The 21,939-nt window shown below is 34.6% G+C and overlaps 1 protein-coding gene and 1 pseudogene across 1 annotated transcript; one reads left to right on the top strand and one right to left on the bottom strand.

Annotated features, from left to right (window-relative positions):
- Nucleotides 1-594: 594 nt before the first annotated feature.
- Nucleotides 595-9,571, top strand: LOC108999447 (annotated as a pseudogene).
- A 350-nt stretch (nucleotides 9,572-9,921) lies between these two features.
- LOC108999448 lies at nucleotides 9,922-13,162 on the bottom strand. Its single transcript, XM_035691513.1, has 2 exons — nucleotides 12,625-13,162; nucleotides 9,922-10,270 (listed from the first exon to the last, which is right to left on the bottom strand). The coding sequence occupies exons 1-2, from the start codon at nucleotides 13,160-13,162 to the stop codon at nucleotides 10,212-10,214; spliced, it is 597 nt and encodes a 198-aa protein (XP_035547406.1). The 3' UTR covers nucleotides 9,922-10,211.
- Between the last annotated feature and the right edge of the window lie 8,777 nt (nucleotides 13,163-21,939).

Raw genomic sequence — 21,939 nt, 5'->3', positions numbered from 1 at the left:
TGTTGCAAGTTAAAGAGTGCAAGTTGTCCAATAGTTGGGATGTGGAGTTTTTGAGTACGTTGGTTGGTCAGGATAATGTGGAGAGTATTGTTGAGGCTTTGGCTGGGTGTAAGGGAGGATCTGATGTATTGATCTGGATGAAGAATGACAGTGGGAATTTTTTCGACCAAATCCGCTTGGGATTACATTCGCGTTCAAGGATCTAGTATGGAGTGGCATCCTTGGGTATGGCATAAGTTACTTCCACTTAAAGTTTCGGTTTTAATGTGGAAGGTGTGGTTCATGGCATTAAGTGTTGATGATCGTCTTCGGCGCATTGGGATCCAGATAGTTTCTCGCTGTGATTGTTGTGATGAAGGTAATTATGAAGATCAAGATCATGTGTTACTTACAGGTGAATTTGCATCGGCTTTATGGCATTTTTATGGATCTATTTTTGGTATTCTTATTGGTCGTACTTGGAGGGAGACGGTGCAAATTTGGTTTCGAAGGGCATCTTTTAATTCTCAACTGGGAATAATAGTGGGGATTTTACCGTCTATTTTTTTGGTTCGGCTTTCTATTAGTAGATGGATGGGAGTTGTAGTTCGAGATATGAAAAAGGTTAGTAATTGTTCCAGACATGATTCACAGGTTTTACAGTCATTGAATATTCCTGTTTTGGTTCCTATTAGAAAGCATTTAAAGTTAGTGGCTTGGCAAAAGTCAGCTCATGGGTGGTTTAAATTGAATACAGATGGGAGTAGTCTGGGTAATCCTGGTTGTTCAGGGGTGGACGGTATCATTAGGAATGATCGTGGTCTTATGGTTTATGCTTTTAATTCTTCTATTGGTATCGGAACAAGTAATAGAGCGGAGTTGTTAGCTGTTCTTCAGGGACTCAAGGCATGTAAGGATTTGGGGATTAATTTTGTGGAAATTGAATTAGATTCGCAAGTGGTGATTTCGTGGTGGAATAGGAGAAGGTGTGGTGTGTGGTATTTAGAAGATTTTTGGGAAGATACGTTGGCTCTCATGGATTCTATGGTGTGCGTTGTTCGTCATGTTTATAGAGAGGGAAATAAAGTTGCGGATTGGTTGGCTCGGAGTGGTGCGTCGGGTCTTAATTCAGAGTGGAGATGTGTTAGGGAGGTGCCTAGGGTGCTTCGTGGTTTAATCCGTTTGGATAATTTGGGATTGCCTTCATTACGTTATCGTTAGTGTCATGTTCTTGTGAAATGTTTGTCCGTTTTAGTTGGTTTGTAATTTTGTTTGTAATTTTGACATCTGGTAGTATTGTTTGTAATACTAGGTGTCGGTTTGTAACCATGGTATTCCTCCGCCACAAGTGAGGGTTATTAATAAAATTTGGGAAGGGGTCACTCATGGACAGGTGACTTCGGCTCTTTAATAAAAAAAAAGTATAGTTTATATAATATTATAACACTAAATATAGTTACTAGTTACTATTATAACTTATGATAAGTAGTATACAAGTACTTAATATAATTAATGTATATAGTACTTATTAGTTATATAGCTACTATAGTGTAAGTATTATATATAGTTACTATATAAGTATAACTGTTATAAATTATGATGACTATACAAGTTAATATAATTAATGTATATATAGTACTTATTAGTTATATAACTATTAAAGTGTAAGTATTATACATAGTTACTATATAGCTATAGCTATTATAAGTTATGACAATTATACTCGTTAATATAATTAATATATATATATAGTATTTATTAGTTATATAGCAACTATAGTGTAAGTATTATTTAGTTATTATATAGCCAATGCTTTTATGATAACTATACTCATATAAGTTATATAATAATATAACATTAACTATAGTAATTAGTTAGTATTTATATATCTAGGTAACAAGTTATATAATATATAGTGCAAAATTAGAAGTAACTATATGTACTATAGTTAGTATATAGTATCAACTATTTGACCAAAAGTTAATAAATTATGATAATTATACTCATATAAGTTATATAATAATATAATACTAACTACGTTATAAGTACTATATATTAATAATTAGTATATATAGTATAAGTATTATATTAACTATTTGACCAAAACTATATTATATATTATCAATTATAATATAAAATAGTTGCATTTGTTGCCAATTGGTGTGTGTGGAAAGCTTACTCGAGATGTTCCTATTGCTCTCACAGAATTAGGGAGATGTTTTGTAGACATTTGTAGTAGAATGTTGAAAGTTGATACATTGTTACAAATAAAAGCTAATATTGCAGTAATATTATGCAAATTAGAGAGTTTGTACCCACCTTCATTCTTTGATGTAATGGTTCATTTGGCTGTGCACCTACCTCGTGAGGCTTTAGTTGCTGGCCCGGTTCAATATAGATGGATGTATCCTATTAAACGGTTTTTGAAAAAACTTAAGCGATCTGTGGGGAATAAAACTCGTCCAGAAGGTTCAATTGCAGAGTCATATATTGATAATGAGTGGCATACATTTTGTTCAATGTATTTTTATAGGGTTGATACTAGATTTACAAGACCAGACCGCAATTATGAAGGTGGACAAGAGTTTGAAAGAGCTCGATGGTATGTCTTGAATAACTGCACAGAGATTGACCACTACTTGAGGTTAGTGATGATCCTCTAAATCAATATTATCTTTAAGTCCATGTATAATAATATAGTATAACTTCAGACAAATTAACCATTCACATGAACATGCGCATTGAACATATACAACTACTTCGCATGAATTGTGTAAGTGACGTATAAAAGACGCATGAACTGAAATTTGCCTCGTGGTTTGAACATACGATATTATTGTAAAGCCTCATTTTATAATACGAACTTCATACCACTAAACTCCATTTTTTTCTATATAATAAATTTATTTATGTAGGTTGTATCGAAATATGGTGAAAATTCAGAAGAGATCACCAGAACTATATGCTCTAGCATGTGGTCCGTCCAGGTGGGCTATCCAATACTCAGGATGTTTGGTGCATGGATATAGATTCACAAAAGTGACAGAGAACGAGAACGATATGGTAAAACTCAAAATTGTGGGATCGTATTCGATGGAAACCATGTGAATGATAACATTGACTTCTACGAAATTGTAGAAGATATCATAGTGTTAAAGTACGTGGGAGATATTTAGTTTGGTTGTTTAAATGTAATTGGTGGGATGTTTCAAATCCTAGATTGGGAGTGCGTAACGATAATTATTTTATGAGTGTCAATACATCTCGCACATGGTATGAGGACTATCCATTCATTCTCGCTTGCCAAGCGAATCAAGTTTTTATTTAGATGATCCGGAGTACGGAAACCCATGGCGGGTAGTGGAGAAGTTTGCATAAGAAATATATATAATTACATTTCAGAGGCAGATGAACCACATGAAGAAGTTGATATTCCAGCAAATGAAGAAAAGCATATCAAGAAGACAAAGTAGGCATCAATCAATTTGTTGATCTAAGCCAATATGACATAGTTTCATTGCGTATAGAAGATATTCAACCCGAATTAATTGAGGGTGAAATATCAAAAGAAGATAAATCAACTGAAGTGTCTAGTGAGAATGAGGGCAACTGATATAGCAAAATGGATAGTGAATGAATTTCAAATATGAATTTTTGTAAGTACTATTCTTATAAATATCCGTAACGTTTATTTGAATAATAATTTGTTATAGCTTCAAATAGATGTCTCCCAAACGTAAAGCAACACGTGTGTCATCCTCATCCATTACTGACTCTCCGTGTGGTTCAACTACCATGAATAGTGAGTCAACATCAACAGACCCAAAACAAGGTATTTTATCAAATTAAATATCACATTTTATGCTCAATTTAAGTAATATATCTATAAAATAAAATAATTTAAGTAAAATACATACTTTAATTACTGTATATATAGCTGTTGTAAGCCAGAGCTGAGGTAGAGGCACTAGAGGAGTGTCTGCATAGGGAAAGTAAGGAAAGTGGGTAAAATCAAGGTTGATATTCCAGATGATCACACTGGTGCCTCTGGAGATTTAGCAGCGTGGCTTGCTTCTTATGTTGGTACGCTTACTCATGTTGGTCTAAAGTTCCCCGAGATGTGAAAGACCACATCAAAAAACGATGCTTGGTAATAAGCTACATATCAAGCAACTAAGTATATAACATGTTACTTTCAAGTTACTATGTATTTATACTAATTGTTTATAATTTTTGAAAGGATGTGCTTGAGCTTAATTTTGACTTAAAGAACCTCGTGAAAACCCCAAATGTTTTTACAAATCGACCAATCGAACAGGTTTTAATTTGTCAACATAGTCAGTGTTATCACTCACTTTGGTGCTAGAAATATGAGTTTAATTATTTGAGGTCGTTAGAAGTGTCAGAATGTGTTTTGGTCTACGTCATTAGGCTCAGTTGATTATTTTGAGTTTAGGACAATTTACATGAGGAGTGTAAATTTTGAAAATTTTTTGAATTGGAATGTGAAATCCTTAAATTCAAGGTAAAATAATCATTTTTTCGCATGTAGAGAGTTAAATGATAATTTTACTCTAAGTTAGCTTGTTTTCATGCTTCTAATTGTTAGTGATTAAATTTCTAATTTTTAGAATCACAATTTTTAGTTCCTCGTGTTTCGCGCTTTATTATTGTTGAACGCGACGATTGAGGTAAGTTAGCTCTTAACTTACTATCAGTTTACTATGTACGTGTGATTGGTAAGGAAACTACAGTTTATGTTCGTATGTTGTTATATATGTTATGTCATGCCATGTCATTACATGTTTATCTGTTACACCATCTATTCTGACATGTATTGTTATAAGTTGCAAGTAGGTCATGTTAAATTATGCCATCTATTACTTGTATGCCACGTCACATAATATTCACTATTACATGAATGTCATGTCACGTAATATTCACTATTACATATTATGTCAAACTACAAGATATTTTCTATCAAGTACATCATGTCTTTCGATTTATGTTCATGTATGTCTTTGTACAGTTAAGTTATTATTCAGTTCATGGTTATTGTTAAATCATGGTAACCCCATAAGATAAGAATACGCTATCATGATGATCCCATGGGATAAGAATACGCAATCATAGTAATCGCCTGAAATAAGATTATACAGTCGTCATGGTAACTCCATTAGATAAGACTACTCTATCATGGTGACCCCATGATACAATAATATCTTTCAAGTTCATGTTTATGTCATGTTATGTTCAGGTTTATGCTATATTCAAGTTCACATTCATACTATGTATGTTCACGTTCATGCTATGTTTTAAATCCATATTATATTTCAAGTTCACGTTCATGTTATGATTATGTTTTAAGTTCACGTTCATGTCAAGCTATGTTCATGTTATGTTCAAGTTCACGTACATGTTATGTCATGTTTATGTTCACGTAAGATTTCAAATTCATGTTTATGTCATGTAAGTTCACGTTCATGTTATGTATGTTCACGTCCATGCTATGTTTCAACTTCACATTCATGTTATGTTCAAGTTCACGTTCATGTTATGTCATGTTCACGTTCACGTAAGGTTTCAAGTTCATGTTTATGTCATGTTTTGTTTAGGTTCATGTTATGTTCAAGTTCATGTTCAAATTATGTATGTTCACGTTCATGCTATGTAGTCCATGATATATTTCAAGTTCACGTTCATACTATGTTGTTAGTCCATGTTATGTTTTAAGTTCACGCACATATCATGTCACATCAAGCTAAGTTTCAGTTCAGTTCAAGTTATGTCATTTACGTTATGCTATATGTCAATTTATGATATGCTTACTCACGACTTTAATTATCCATTCATGTTTTTACTGCCATGCATGTATCATTAACTTGTGTGGAAGTTTCCTGTTAACTTGCTGAGATTTGTAATCAAATCTCACTGTGGTAGTCTCAACTACCATTCCTCCCGAATGGTAGGCAATGTGTCAGGATCGGAGCATGGAGTAGACACTGGCAGACTAGAGGAGGTTGACTAGATGCCGTAGACACAACGCAGAGCTTGCAGCCTCCATAGTTTGATTTTTGGATAGTATTTCGGCATCGTTAGTCTAGTTACGCAAGTTACTCAACGAACTAGCCTAATAGTGTATTTTGACATTGTAATTATGGACCCAAATCTCCGTTGTTTTAAGATTACAGTCTTCTGAGACTCGTGCGGTAATCGTAGATGTTTATTTTGTTAAGTATGCATGGATTATGTTTTAACTATTTGGGATATTATAAGTTTGGTGCACAGTATTACACAAAGAAATTATCCGTTGTGAATATTGCATAATGCTATATGTATATTAGGAACATTGCATCTTATATGTCATGAAGGGGGATAGGTAACCTTGTATTGCATATCCCGACGCTTCAGATGTATGTCCGATCCTAAGCAGAATCTGGGGGCGTCACATCCTTGGTAAGGATGGCGATGAAGATCTCAAGAGCAAGGTGGTTCTTTCTTAAGAACAGTATTCCACTATTCCACTACCAGAATGGATCAAGATCTGAACTTTAGCTCTAATCCTTTCAATACAAGTACTTGGATGCTCCATATAGCTTTGGTGGTTCAAATAAGCATTACAACATTTACAATAGTCATTTCCAAGAAGGAGAAGCCTATTTGACCAATGAGAATATGGATTGTTGGTTATAATATTGGTTGTGTTCTTAATTTGCTGCAACTCTACGGTAGCTACCAGCATCATCTCAATCATGGAGATGATTTTGGCCTTTCTAATGTGGAACAACAAAGGGGCAGCGAAGAATCCAAGTATGCTAGTTTTACATATAGTTCGCCCCTTCAACTTTTCTGATGTGGACAGCTCGTCTGTTGGGATCATTACAAAGATTTATGAGCTAGTTATAAAACATCATGCAAGTGTTATTGAGGATAAGTCTTTGATTTTGTTCTTCAGATGGAATTATTGAGGAATTATGCAAACAACTTAATAGTGATGAACCCTTAGTGGCATGATTAAAAGCTTCAAGTTAAAACAAATCAATTCGATAATGGTTGGTGGTCATTATATTCTGTACTAGGCTACCTTAGAGTTTTAATCATATTGGCAACTATATTTAAATGATGAACAAGAAGATAAAAACTCATGAATTGCCAGCTTTTAATCTTTTCCATACACAAACAAGTTTCCATAAATTTAGTGGAAGTGGTACAGAGAGTTTTTGACAACTCGAATTTTTCGAAGCCTTTTAATTGATTACTGCAATGGATACAGGATCTCACATCTAATGAAAAAATGCCGAACTTCAATAGAATTGTTCTTTGCAATATGGTTGTGATGGGTAATGTTATGGGTATTCGACTCACGATTTTGGTCCTTTCATCGAGTCCCAAATTTGCACGTGCTCTACATCTCCTTGCTGGCTTGGAATGCATCTGCTATTCATTTTCATTCCCGTTATTTTTCTTGCTATGTTATTGCATGCCACTGATTAACAACCTCGTCGGATACAACATGAACACGAGGTCAACTAATAGAGGAGCATCCGACGATCAAATTTTCCAGCTTCCCAGTTGGAGCTACAAAGAAGTCGACACCAAGTTAGATCCATGCACTGATACACACTACAATCTCGACCTTACAAATGAAGATCCAGTAAGTCTCATTTCAACTTACACTTATAGATAAGCTAATATCTTTTGTAGGACACACAAATATAGTAGATTCTAAGTCAAAAGAATATATTGGCACGTTGAAGGTTGAAGGTTGAAGTGTTGATGAGATTATTGTGTTTTCTTTGTGTTTGTGGTGGGAATCATAGGAATGCTGCATTTGCCTAGCCAAGTACAAGGTCAAGGAAGAATTGAGGCAGTTGCCATGTTCCCATGTGTTCCACCTCAAGTGTGTAGATCAATGGCTCCAAATTATATCTTGTTGTCCTCTTTGTAAACAAGAACTTGAGAGGTAGAAAGCGACACCATCACCTCAAGTTTTTTTTATGCCGAACTTCACTATATATATATATATAAATATATTGGGAAACACATCTTTTGTGGGGTAGTACATATGTTTTGAAGAGTTTCCATTGATTTGGAGTTGCGCACAAGACGACCTTGTGACAAAGTTTATGTGGTGTCAAAGATTTTGATCTGGAATGCCTTAACAAACACTTCACATTGTGTTCTTTCTTCTGCCTCAGGATGCTTGGTATGGTGTTAAGGTCAGCAAAATGCATAATGGGATTATATTTATTTGCCATTTATGCTTTACAAAGGGATTGTATAACATAGATGATGTGGACAAATATTGCCAGGTGTTCCATGGTACAAAGAACGCCTCCTTGATCATAAATCTCTTGGTTCCCTGATGGTCATTATTCTCATAAGGACTTTGCAATATAATCTCTCTAATTGTAATATTCTAAACTAAAGTATAATCATATATAAATAATTTTATCTTTTAAGTGTGATTGCATGAATAATTTTGGTTGTCCAGTTTTTTTGACAAGCACACCGCCTGGAAGTTTGTTTATATTGCGTGCTGGATATGTTAATAACTGGAAGAGGTAGAGGTCGATCACGCGGCGTGAGCTACGGTTGAGGGAAATGCAATGATGAAGTTTGGAATAGAGTACCCATTGCTACCATGGATATTAGAGATGACGCATTCTCAAGCTCAGATGACTCAACCGAGCCACCTGATGTCGTCTCGGGCACATAACCAAATGACATGCCACTAGTTGATTTGCCACTATGCACAAACCTGTTTAGTATTAATCTAATTTATATTGTTTTATATTTAGGATATTGTTTTACATTTTGTTTTACATTATATGTTTAACATGTTGATTAGTTTAATTATTGAACTATGATGACATTTTCACTCTTGGAAACAACTTAGTACCACTTAGCCAAATGCGTGGGCGAGGAGTAGAAAATAGCAGAGTTTGAAAAGGTGCGAAAGCATGGAAAGATACCCGGGAGGATAAAGGACGTTGAAATTGTACCTTGTTGTGTAAACGCTGCCTTACTTACTACAAGGGTTACCTGGTTGGTCAAGCATCATGTGGACTTGAGTCATGTTAACTAGCACGACATACTAGCTAATGAGAAGGAAGAATTGATTACACGCATTCAGGTAAAAGTAAGAGAATGCAATACATGTTCAAATAGAGTAGATGAAAGCCTAACGTTAGTAATGTAAAACTCGAGGCTAGGAGATTATAATTAAGACTCTTGATGTTTGTCTGTAGGCTGAATTCATCCTCAACTGAACCAAGAAGAATCAACGTGATACGGTTACGAAGACACTATGCAAACGGTTTAATCATATTCGTTATAATTTACATAGAACCTACAAGCAATACGAGAGCAATGAAGAAGCACTTGCAAATGTGCCACCGTTGGTGACACTAGGCACTTGGGTAAAGGTATGTGCTCGATATTCAAGCGAGGACTTTAAGGTAAGTTGGCAGTCGTATACTTAATTAACATGTTGTGGAAGTTTTTGGTAAAATAGTCACCTGTATTAAATGTTAGTTAGGACAGTTAGTTTTTGTTAAAACAGTCAACTGTATCCACTTACGTTTTGTAACACCCAGACCGTATCAAACTCATTTTATTTTTGTTTATATTTATAACTATATTTATATTTTTTTCTCACACGTTAATTTCTTTCCCGCATGTTTATTTATTTATTTCTATTTCCGTCTATTTTTTTTAAATCCCATAGGGTTTTGTCACAACCCCGCCCCAAGTCCTATGACTGGGACGTGGTCGCGACACGTGATCTGTTCTTTCTTCCTATTAATATTAGCATGTATTTCTTTATTTTATTTTATTTTATTTTCTACAAGGGTAAAGGGATGGGCGTGAACATGTCGTACATGTACACTGCGTTTCTAATTTAAAAGTAAGCACCTGATAGACAATCTGTTCAACATATTACCAAAGGACTCTCAGAGTCCACCATTCATTCATTTAAAACATCACTAGTTCCAATAAAAAGGGGACTTCGTCCCTACAACATATCCAAAATACGTTTAACCTTCTTATGTGGGGTTACCATCACCCCACTATAGAAGTTACACTATTACTATCATCTCACCTCAATATATACATCATGCCCAAGGACATATTGTCTTTAAGTCAAACCAACAAAACGTCCCGACATGGGACCCATCATAAAACATAAAACATAACTATTATCATTAAACCGAACCGACAGGGAAATACTAAGCATCAGCCCTTCCCTCCTCAGCAGTGCCTAGCTCCACAGCCCCATCATTCATACCTGGACGTTTAAAACATAAACACAAAGTGAGTCTAATACTCAGTAAGCAGTACACCATGCCGTTAACTTATTAATCACATAATCTTTTCCTTTGAAAACATGCATACATCAATATTTGCTAATTCTTGACAATGCTTTCATGCGTAACAATTTAAGAATAACTGTACTTTTCATGCATAGCTGTACTTTTCATGCTTAACTGTACTTTCATGCTTAACTTTCATGCATAACTGTACTTTTATGCTTAACTATACTTTTCATGCATAAACATTACTTGCTTTCATGCATAACATTATTTAGAAATGACTTTGCTTTACGTTTCACTTTCTTGGGCCAATACACACTATTACACCCCGTGTGTTGGGGTTAGCGGTCTTTTGGACCTGGATTCCCGCCCGCGGCCGCAGGTTAGGAACCCCTTTTTCATGGGGGGCAACACTAGGTGCACTTCCAGTACTACTTACCCGGCATTGCAATCTGCCCATTCATTTGGTACCGTTTTCATACATGTGGCCATTACGTACATTCATACATCCATGCTTTCATTCCTTTTCCTTTCCTTTCTTTAGAAAAAGTAACGTTTTCATCATCTTCATTTAGTGCCAATGCATATGCGTTTCTTTGAAAGGAATGTTTCATGTCATGATACATATAGGTACGGCATACTTATTTGAGAGAGCATGCATAAAATCTCATGATGCATTACCTTACATACACACAATGGTAATTAACAAGGTACTTAACAGGGGTTACCAAGAAAGGCTTATACATACTATACATGCATATCTATTCTTTCATAAGAGAAACATTTGAAAAGAGAGAGAGAGAGACTTTTTCATAAAAGAGCTTTGTGTGTAAGGAGCATGGTCATAGCTACTTACCTCATGGCTTTACAAGTAAGTTTCTTGAATCTTGAAAATAAACTCCTATTCAATGAAATGAAATAAACATATTAATATTCATTTCACTTAAGATTTGACTATCTAATACCCATACGTGCTCACTTAAATTCCAAGTGGAATTAAGACTTCTTCCTTAACCTATTTAGCTACATACATGGCACTAAGTCAACTCTTAGTATCTTCATTACAATATTTAAGTACCTATGAGAGTATGAGGCTTGCTTGCTGTCCATTTCTTAAAGGCTATTGTTTTCTATAATGGTAATAGATGGAAATCATAAGTTAAAATGAAGAGGTGCTATAAATCTGGAATTTTCATAAAGGAGGGCATTTTGACAGTTTTGCATCATCATATGGAAGATAGATCCCACAAGAGGTAATGCTCATAAGAGGGTTGGTTTTGTCACTCATTCTCCAATGGTTTTTCATGCTAAAGTTTATCTTTGATTAAACAAGAAGGGGTAAAGTTTAGCAAGGTAAAGTGACTGGTTTAGGCTTCCAAAACAGAACCTGTTTTCTAGTTTCTGTAATGCATGGACAGCTAGCAAATCTCAATGTTTTCATGGTCTTAAACATCCCTTACTTAATCAAATATCAATCATCCAATTAACTAGTACAAGAGACGTAGAACTCAAGAAAACCTCATGTATTTTCTGGAACATAGCACAAATATAAGGATACAAACTCTTGGCAACTTGGAGTTTCTAAGTAAGCTTACCAATTTAATTTAAAAGTTTTGGTGGCTTACTTAGGCCATAAATCTTAGGAAAACATGTCTAAACTTATAATCTTAACTTCATTAATTTAATACATAAAAGCATGATTAAAAACATAGCTTGGACTCAAGAAAACATAAGAGAAAACACAACCTCAACCTTGGGACACACGGCTGGAACACAAACAGGACATACACACACACACGGTTTTCTTCATGTACACATATACCCAATAGATAAATAGTCATCACTTGTGACTAACAACTTAGACCAGAAAATATGTCATCCCAATGATAAGAAACACACGGCTGGAACACTTCAAACAGGGCATAACCCATGGCCAAAACAGAGACCAAACACACACACACGACTTCTTGATCCACATACAAAACAGAACATGATCCATGGCAAAAACCACCTCAAAACAGAGCACACACCCACACGGTTTAGGGCCATAACAGAACACACACAAGCACAACTATCCTCATGAAACAGAACACTCACACGGCTGAATCCCTAAACAGAGTATAGACGTACACGCACACACACACAGCTCGGGTTCAACAAGAACAGAGCATGACTCATGGCAAAGCCTTTTCAAGATACTTGGTCTACCCAGAAAAATAGGAGTTTCGGTCACTACCCCTTAGATAAAACACTAGGAGAAGCAACAAGAAACTAGTCTAGGAAACTTCAATAAACTCAATCGCAAGAAATCTTAGGGAAAGAGCATCACCTGATTTCATCCCCTTTTCAAGCCACGGAAACACAGCAGATGCGAAAGGGAAGAGAAATCCCAAAAATCTCAAAGACGATGAAGTTTCCTTGAAGGCTTTCGGTGGAAACTTAGGTTTACAAAGTGGAAGAATCGGCTTGAAGAACCGAGAGGTATCGCGCGGCTGGGAGAGGGGAACCCGAAGGGTTCTTCGTGTACTGAAGGAGACTTGAGGAGATTTTCTCTCCTTCAGGTGCTTTGGAAATCGATAGATGAAGAGAGGTGAGGAGGAAATTTTGTTTTCTTTTCCCTTGGAACTGGCGTGTAGGAGAAGGAAGGAAAGGAGAATCCTCTTAGCTTCTTGAGGAAGCTTACGGTGAAGAGAGGAATGGGGAAGTCTAATGGCTTGTTGAGGAAGCCAACTTGTAGGAGAAGGAAATGAATTCACTTGGCTTATGGGGGAAGCTACGGGTAAGGGAGAATGAAAATCAATGAATATAATCAAACTTGTCCCATAAGCTAGGGAATGAATGGTGAAGATTAAAAAGAGTTTGGCCATTTCTTGGGTGAATAAAATTAAAGCATTTGAAAGAAATATTGTAAGGTCATAAAAAAATCATACCCATGAATTATTTAATGACCCATTTAAAAATAAAAGCACACCCATCTTAAAATAGTTTAATAAAATTACTGAAAGTCTTTATTTCAAAATATTTAACTTAAAGATATTAATAGCTGACGTAAGAATCCACGTAGTAGGATTCGGGTATTACAGGTTTCCTCTCGTCCACTCCTTGCACACACACACGATCATGCACACACACGTCTTTTTTTTTTCAGCACTCTCCACATGCACGTCTCTCTCGTATCTCTAGGGTTTTTGCATCATATATACTCACACTTTGGCCTTAGAGAAACTGCTCTGTTACGTTCACTGCCCCCATACAAAGTCGACGCAAACCACGCTTAACCCCCTCTTGTTCACTGCCTCTCCGCATTCTCGGATCTATGCTCGTCGACTTTGCCACCTTAAAACCTCCACCGCAAACCACCAACACCAAAAGATAACCCACTTTGAAAATCTCCACCACGCACGACCAGCAGAGGGAGATCATCGTCACGAGTCACCCTCTGTGCGTAGAAGCCTCACGCCGCTACCCTGCCACTCAAAGTCGTAGCCCAGCAATTCCTCCTCTTTGCAAACAGCGCACCCCTTCTCAGCCACCGTGGTACACCTCACCACCATGCCCAGCCACACGGAGCTGTAGCCCAACGCCCCATAGCCGCTACTGCAAGCCTCAGACTGCTCTGTTTTGGTATCCAAAAACAAAGCATATTCAGTCACCTTGAGCCGCTGAAATCACCCTCCACTGAAAGCTCCTCCGTGCTGTGCCCCCATAGAAACTGCCAAGGAGGACGTCTCATCACCCCAGTCCACCTCACGCCGCCTCAAGTTTCCCCGGTAAGCTCACGCCATTTCTTGTTGGTGTCTCCGTTCTCTCGGTCTCTCCCTCTTTCTCTCACCGTGTGCCTCTTTTGCTCGTCGCCCTCTCTTCCTGTCTCATCCAGTGACCAAGCGCCACCCCACAACTTCCGTAGTCTACTGCTACCTTCGCGCTGTCGTGCCGCCATCTCTCCGTAAGTGTTGCCGCTGCACTGTTGTTGAGTTTTCTTATTTCCATTCTCTAGTAGTTCATTACAAGATGTGCGTATATATATATATATATATATATATATGTATATGTATTTTACGTGAACTATAGTAGGATGTATTATTACCTTTTTACCCCTTAAAGCATACCTCTAGATTTATTGTTTTGGGTGTTTAATTTTGTGAGTTTATATTATGTACTTTGGATTTTGAAATCATGGGTATATAACGTGGACTGCATGTGATTTTTTATTTTTAGACTTAGGCACATGTGGGTTTATTTTGTTAAGTTGTTTTTGTAAAAGATTGATTTTTTTAACGAAATTTTTTTATGAAAATACTGATGAATTCTTGAAGTGATTGGTAAGTGCAAAATCTTATTTTAAATCCTTTTAAGAGAATATTTTTGATTTAAACAAAAGTATGATCATCTACTTATAATGATTTCGATATAGTTACGCTATTTTAGTTTTATAAATTATAGTAAGATCTCAATTGTAAATAAATCAGAATTTAATGTTTTAGTCGGAGTTATTATGTTGGATATTGATGAGTTAGAAAGTGATGTTGGTATTTTAGGAATAATGAGAATTTAGGTTTTTGAGGAATTAAAATAGGTTATTTTAGCTTCTTAGGCTTAAATATTGAGATATGTGTTCGATTGGAAATTTATGAAAATTATGTGATTGTGTTATAGGTGAAGATTAATATTTGTTCGGCATTTTTAAGAAAATTTTGAAAAAGTTAAGAAGTCCAGGTAAGCGGGGTTCCTATGCTAGACTTTGCATTAAAATAAAATGAGCTGAGGTTATTTTTAGAAAATATACATATGTTTGATGTCGAAAATAAATTTGAACTACCTTAGTTAATTGTTCTGCATTACTCATAAGAATATGTTTAAGAATAAATTATTTTCTGTCATGACTGGTGTAGACATGAGCTTATTTTTTATATTTTGTTTCTGAACTTTGAAAAGAGAGCGAATATGAAATTTTGTGCATAAATTATAATGTGATATGATTTTGTTCTGTTCTGAAGATTTTATGCACTCTGATATGATCTGATGTGATTTCTGAAAACCTCTGGCATAACATTCTGTTTCTATTTTTGTTCCATTCTGACCTTACCACGGGTGTAAAACTGTGGCCTCTGTTCGGGTTGGTACCAACTTTTCTATTTCTGGTGCACCCACTTTGAAAACAAAGTGGTTTTTTGCGTGGTCTTTCCTATGTGCACACTCGGGGCTCCGAGAATGAATAAGGGGAAGATTCACATTCTATTTCTGCTCAGTTAGCTACTGGGGTTTGCACAACCCTACCACGGGAGTTAAACATGGTATTTGTTCTAATATGATAAGATAAGATGTGATGTTTCAGTTTATGTTATGCCAAAGGGATTTTGATTATGAATATTTTCGAACTTTCGCTCTGATATTTTTGATAACATGTTCTGACGCTGTATTTTGAAACATTATTCTGATTCTGCATTCTGAAAGAAAATATTTTTGTTCTGTATTCTGAACTCTGTAAATGCTCACGTTTACACACTAGTATATGTCCTCTGCTTACTAAGTTGTTGATAACTCATCCCTTATCTCCATATATTTTTCAGATAATTTTGATGGTTCAACTGGAGAACAAGAGTATAAAGTTTTAGCAGGTGTGATAATCAGAGTGGAATAAGTACCCGAGGGTACAAGTGCTTATTTGAGAGTCGTAGTTAGTAAACTGAATTTATATTTCGGGTATTTTGATTTGATGAGTTAAGGATAATTTCGAGTTTTAGAGAGTTTTTAATTTATGTTATTGAGTTTTTCTTTATTGTCCCCATGGAGAAACTTAGATATTTGGATTGATTAAATTGATTAATATTTTGTTGGATTTTTCAGATTTTATAGTTGTACTATTTAAGTTGATTTGAGGTATTAAGAATTAACTCTCCGGACTACCGGGAACGGGGTGTTACACGTTTTTAGTCATATAATCTTCTTGACACCTACATTCAATGGATGTATATCATGTCCTATGTGACTGCAGCGGATATCTGAATGAAATAAAAGTAATAGGGATAAGCAACAAAACAAGCACACGGCTGGACGAAAGTCATTTGTGCGGCTAATGGAGATGAGGGTAAGTCTCCATTTGGGTTGCAAGATGAACATCAACTGCATGTAGCATTATCATTTCTTTGTGATAATTGATATGTTAGGCTTTTTCAAAGTTGTGTATTTCCTTTGTGTTCTGTATATATTAATGACTAATATAATTACTTGCACATTTAGTTATGAAAAAAAAAAAAAAACTCAACAATTGTTATTGTTTATACTTTGTAAATCTAATCCCAATAATTAATTTGATAGCTTGAATGAGGGATTTCTTGCAGATTTGAGTTCTCCATTGTGAACGCTTAGAGCATTGGCATTGGATTAGCCAAATACTTTTTCATCTTCAAATTTAACAAATATCATCCATATTTGCTCCACATTGAATTAGCTAAATTGTTTTCATCCAAACTATAAGCTATAGTAAATTCATTCTTCTTTTCAAATATGAAAAGAACTATAGCTAGTCTAAAAGTATTTTTTTAGATTATTATATTATAAATATGAGATTTTTATTCATATGAGATTTTTACTATCTATATACATATGAGATTATTATATTATAGATTGTTAAATTGTGAAAATAAAAATAAATATGATTTGTTGGAGGTTACTGAAAATTATGAAAATTAATTAAAAATTAATTAAAAAATATAAATAATAAAAAATAATAATATTTTATTATTATAGAGAGTGTGATGACTAATCCAATGTAGACTTCAAGTTTTGAATGATTAGTTAAAAGTGAAAAAGTTACATATTAGTCAAAATTTAAAGAATAAGATGACCAATCCAATGCTAATGCTCTAACTACTTGTACTCCTTTAAATTGTACTCCATAATGGTCTTCATATATTCAATCTAAGCTAGTGTGTAATTTACTTTATTTGCAATCTGGAAATTAGAAGAATTTAGTTGATTTCTTTGAAGAAATCAGGTGGTCAAAGATGAATGAAAAATTTGTGACTACCACTACGGAAGAGAAATATGTGTTAAAAGTAAAATCTCGTGATGTTCGAGATAAATCGATGTCCATATTTTTAGTGCTTAGTACATATTACAAGCACCTAACCTGTGTGACATTTTCTAATGGTTGATAGAATGAGATGACAGAGCTAGAGCCTGAAAAGTGGACTAAGGAGGCTACAGCAACAATATTTAAGGAAATTTTGGGCCACAGGCTAGGGTATGTATGGGGTCTCGGCGAGATGGTTACTCCCGAGTCATCTAGACAATCAACTAATGCCCAAATAGTAGAATTAATTAAACGTGCAAAAAAAAAGTGAGAAAGAAGCTGCACATTATAAGGCTCTACATGATGACTTACGAGTGAATGACATGCTAGTAATGGAGAAACAAGTCGAGTACGACAAGTTTATGGAGAGATATGAGTTAGAGAGGCAGACCCAGGGAGAGTCTCATCAATACATACGTAGCCTTTTAATAATATTATTAGTACATGACTAAACTGTAGATTTTCATTTATTCTTGTTCTTACATTGTTTCTTTTTATGTATCTTCCAACATCTATATGACCAAGAAAAAATAACGTGTTTCATCATTATTCTCTTAATTTTTTCCATTTTGTGAATAGAGTTACTGAACGTGAGATATCACAGAGGAAATCACCTTTGGTGAGTGCAGCGAACTTGGTATTTACCAGTTCCAATAAGTGCAAATTATGTACTTCTCATATAAAAAATCATAAGTGCATATGATTTTTCACCTATATCATCCTCATTTTTTTGGTGCATACTTTGATTGGCGGGATCAAATTGCCAAGTGTTGGATTTTGATCACATTGGGTACTGTGATTTTGAAAGCTGGCTTTAGACCAGACTAAAGAGCTAGCGTACTTAGAGACTTTCTGAAATGGCCTTGTTAGTCTTTTGAATCAAGTATAAGGTAGCTCCAATTTCAAGTGAGACCCTTGTATTAATTGTCAAAAAGTTTCTACATGTTCTATATATGTACATAATATATACATAGTTTGTTATTTTATTTAGAGATGCTATCTTTTAATGCATATAAAAATAAAACGCGACAAATAGATCATTAGGTACTATTGTCCTATGTTAGTCTATATATATATATGTTTAGAGAGAGATCAAATCGAGAAAGAGAGATAATTCCTATTACAAAACTTCAATAATGCATGCATTTTGTGGAGAGAGAACGATTATGGTTTGTGATCGACTTATGATAATGTGTGTTGATTGTGATCATTCACTATGATTGTGGCCAAGTTTTGCTAGAATTGTGGTCGTACATATATGATCTCTTATATTATATGTAGAGAAAAATAGGTTTTAATTTCCAGATCGACATTAATTAATCATCATGCATACGTGTTGCAGCATATTACAGAATATATAAGTGAGTTGAATCATGTAGAGCTAGCTAGCTGACATTGAGCTTTGTATGTATTTTGAGTGAAATGTTGGATTATAATCCAAATGGAAAGTGGCCCGACTTAGTAACTTATATCTTTTATAGATATATAAATATAGTTTGCACAAAACCAAACCTTACAATATGTATTTGTATTTGTATTTATAACGTCTTGGGATCTACGCATATATATGTATATATATATGTATAGATATATATAATATGAATCCTAAAAACAGCACAATTGGTGTTTTATATTTTGTGGGATGATTGACATGTGTAAAATGTTGATGGTTACAAATTTGAGTATTGTAATTTTTATTCATAAAGGTTACAACTTTGAGTTTTGTAATTTTGATTTTATTTATGATTTTGTTGCAGCAAACTTTTTTACATTTCCAAAATGAGTGGGTATGCGGTGTTTCTGTTGTATTGAATAAAATAATTGAATTTGAACACCATGGAAGGAAAAATAATGCACGATTTTTGAGCCCGTTGTTTATGTGAATTGAATGCTTTGTAACTTAGGCCTTGAATATTATGTTTTTGCATAAATATATTGCATTTCTTTACAATTGTGTTCAAGCACTTGAAGTAAAACCGGTGAACCAAATTCAGTTCTTCCCACACTCATTGAAAAATGGCTGTTAGAAAGAAAAACACTTGTAATGAAGAAATTGATGCATTCATGAAGACAACTTGCTATTAGACATTTATAGTTAGAACGTAAAACACCTGTAAATTTATATTCCATTGTGAAATGTTGGATGGTATTGTGTAAAACTTAGTCTTAAATCCTGGTGAATTTCAAATATGTACATCGAGGTTATTTGAATGATGTTGACATATATACACAATCAGATATAAATTTATCCAAACGTAGCATTTTTAATTTATTAGTAAAAAATTAACTTTTATGAAAGAGATAAGTATCAAGGAAAATACAACAACAACAAAATACAAGCAAACTGACCAGGTTTTGAAAAAAAAAAACATTTTCGACAAAAATAACTCGCCGAAAATGTTTTAGAGGCGAGTAAAAACGACGCCGCAAATGTCTTCTGGTGCTTAATGACTCGCCAAGACATTATTTGAAGTGAGTGTATTATCGCCGCAAATATTGGACTTCATATTTCCGACAGAAGTCAACTATCGCCAATAATGTGTATTGAGTTTTATCGACGACTTAAATTCACTGGAAGTATTATATTTTCAGCAATATTAATCGTCGGAAATATACTTAAGCGACTAGTAGATCTATTTTGACAAACCTTTTACTGGCGATCATTTATGACATTTCCAGCGAGAGATATCGCTGAAAATGTGTAGTATTTCTGTTCGTTTGCAAAAATGGCACAAATTGTCTTACTTGGCTCTTTAGAAGTGGTAAAGTGTGGGCAAATATATTTAGCTGGAATTACTTAATAGCGGCAATGTTGGGTTGGGTTGTATCTGCGGCGACTTCTGTCGCCGAAAATAGCATTATTTCTTGTAGTGAGGGTAGGCTGAATACGTATATCATTCCCCTTAGCGGGTGAGTATAATATTTTTTAGGTCTACCTAATAACTTTGAACTTTTGACTGAAATGTTAATTTTTTTTTTAAATAGTAAGTAAATATTATACACATAAAAAATTATTTATAAAAAAATCATCATTACCCTTAATGGAATAAGCAAAAACATTTGCATTTATCTACAAATCGAGACGGTGGGAAATATTTTAAAACCCAACCAAATGGCTCATACGGTAATGGGGGAGTTTGACTTTTCCACTATTTTCCTCATAAACCCAAGATGGAGTTAATATTTTACTGATGTGATGCTATATATTAGTTTGCAAGTTTCATATTGCATGATTCTTTTCCACAAAACAGAAACAATGCAATCACTACAAGAAATAAACTTATTTCTGGCGAAGAAAATCGCTGCAAATACTACCAACCTTCACCGCAAAAACGTTATTCCGGCTAAATAAGTTTTCCCAAATGTCGCCGCTTTTAAACAGCCAAGTAAGACATTTTGTGCCGATCTTCGAAAACGGACAGAAATGCTGTATATTTCCGGCGAGTATATATCGCCGGAAATACATCTATATCGCCAGTAAAGGTTTTTATCATAGTTGCTCAAGTCTATTCCAGTGACTACAAATCGCTGGAAATATAATCTTTGTGGCGAATTTAAGTCGCCGGAAAAGTTCCATTACTGGTGATAATTGACATTTGCCAGAAACACGAAGTCGATTATTGCGGCGATGATATAGTCGCCGCAAATAATTGCAAATAATGTCTCCTCATTACTTGCTGTATTTATTTTCAGCGAGTTACGTTCGCCGGAAATGGTTTTTTTTTTTTTTTTTCAAAACCCATTCTATTTGCTTGTATTTTGTCGTGGTGTTATTTTCCCTGATATTTGTAATTTCATAACAGATAATTGCTTGCTAATAAATTATAAATACTAGATTTGGATAAATTTATATCTGATTGCACATATATATTATATGTCAACATCATTCAATAACCTCGATGTACATATTTAAAATTCACCAAGATTTAAGTGTACGTTTTACATAATACCATCCAACATATCACAATGGAATATAAATTTACAAGTGTTTTTCGTTCAAACTATAAATGTCTAACAACAAGTTGGCTTCATGAATGCACCAGCTTCTTCATTGCAAGTGTTTTTCTTTCTAATCACCATATTCCAACAAGTATGGGAAGAGTTGAATTTGGTTCCCCGATTTTACTTCAAGTGCTTCAACACAACTGTAAAGAAATGCAATGTATTTCTGCAAAAACATAATATTCAAGGCCCAAGTTACAAGGCATTCAATTAATAAAAGATAGCATCTCTTCTTTTTCCTTTGCATCTCTAAATAAAATAACCAACTATGTATATATTATGTACATATATAGAACACGTAGAAACTCTTTGACAATTAATACAAGGATCTTACCTGAAATTGGAGCTACCTTTTACATGATTCAGAAGACTAACGAGTCCATTTCAGAAAGTCTCTACGTACGCTAGCTCTTTAGTCTGGTATAAAGCTAGCTTCCAAAATCACAGTACCCAATGTGAGAAAAATCCAACACTTGGCAATTTGATCCTGCCAAACAAAGTACGCACCAAAAAGAACAAATTATATAGGTGAAAAACCATATGCACTTATGATTTTTTATATGAGAA

This window comes from Juglans regia, chromosome 7 (genome assembly GCF_001411555.2).
Source record: "Juglans regia cultivar Chandler chromosome 7, Walnut 2.0, whole genome shotgun sequence".
Lineage (NCBI taxonomy): Eukaryota > Viridiplantae > Streptophyta > Magnoliopsida > Fagales > Juglandaceae > Juglans > Juglans regia.
This window is presented reverse-complemented; position numbering and strand designations above follow the sequence as displayed.

What these genes read in the sequence shown, in the direction of transcription:
- LOC108999448 (XM_035691513.1), bottom strand. Translation starts at nt 13,162, where the DNA reads ATGGCCAAACTCTTTTTAATCTTCACCATTCATTCCCTAGCTTATGGG. An exon ending in TGAAAAGGGGATGAAATCAG is followed by an intron (nt 10,271 to 12,624) that starts GTGATGCTCTTT and finishes TTAAACGTCCAG; the next exon opens with GTATGAATGATGGGGCTGTG.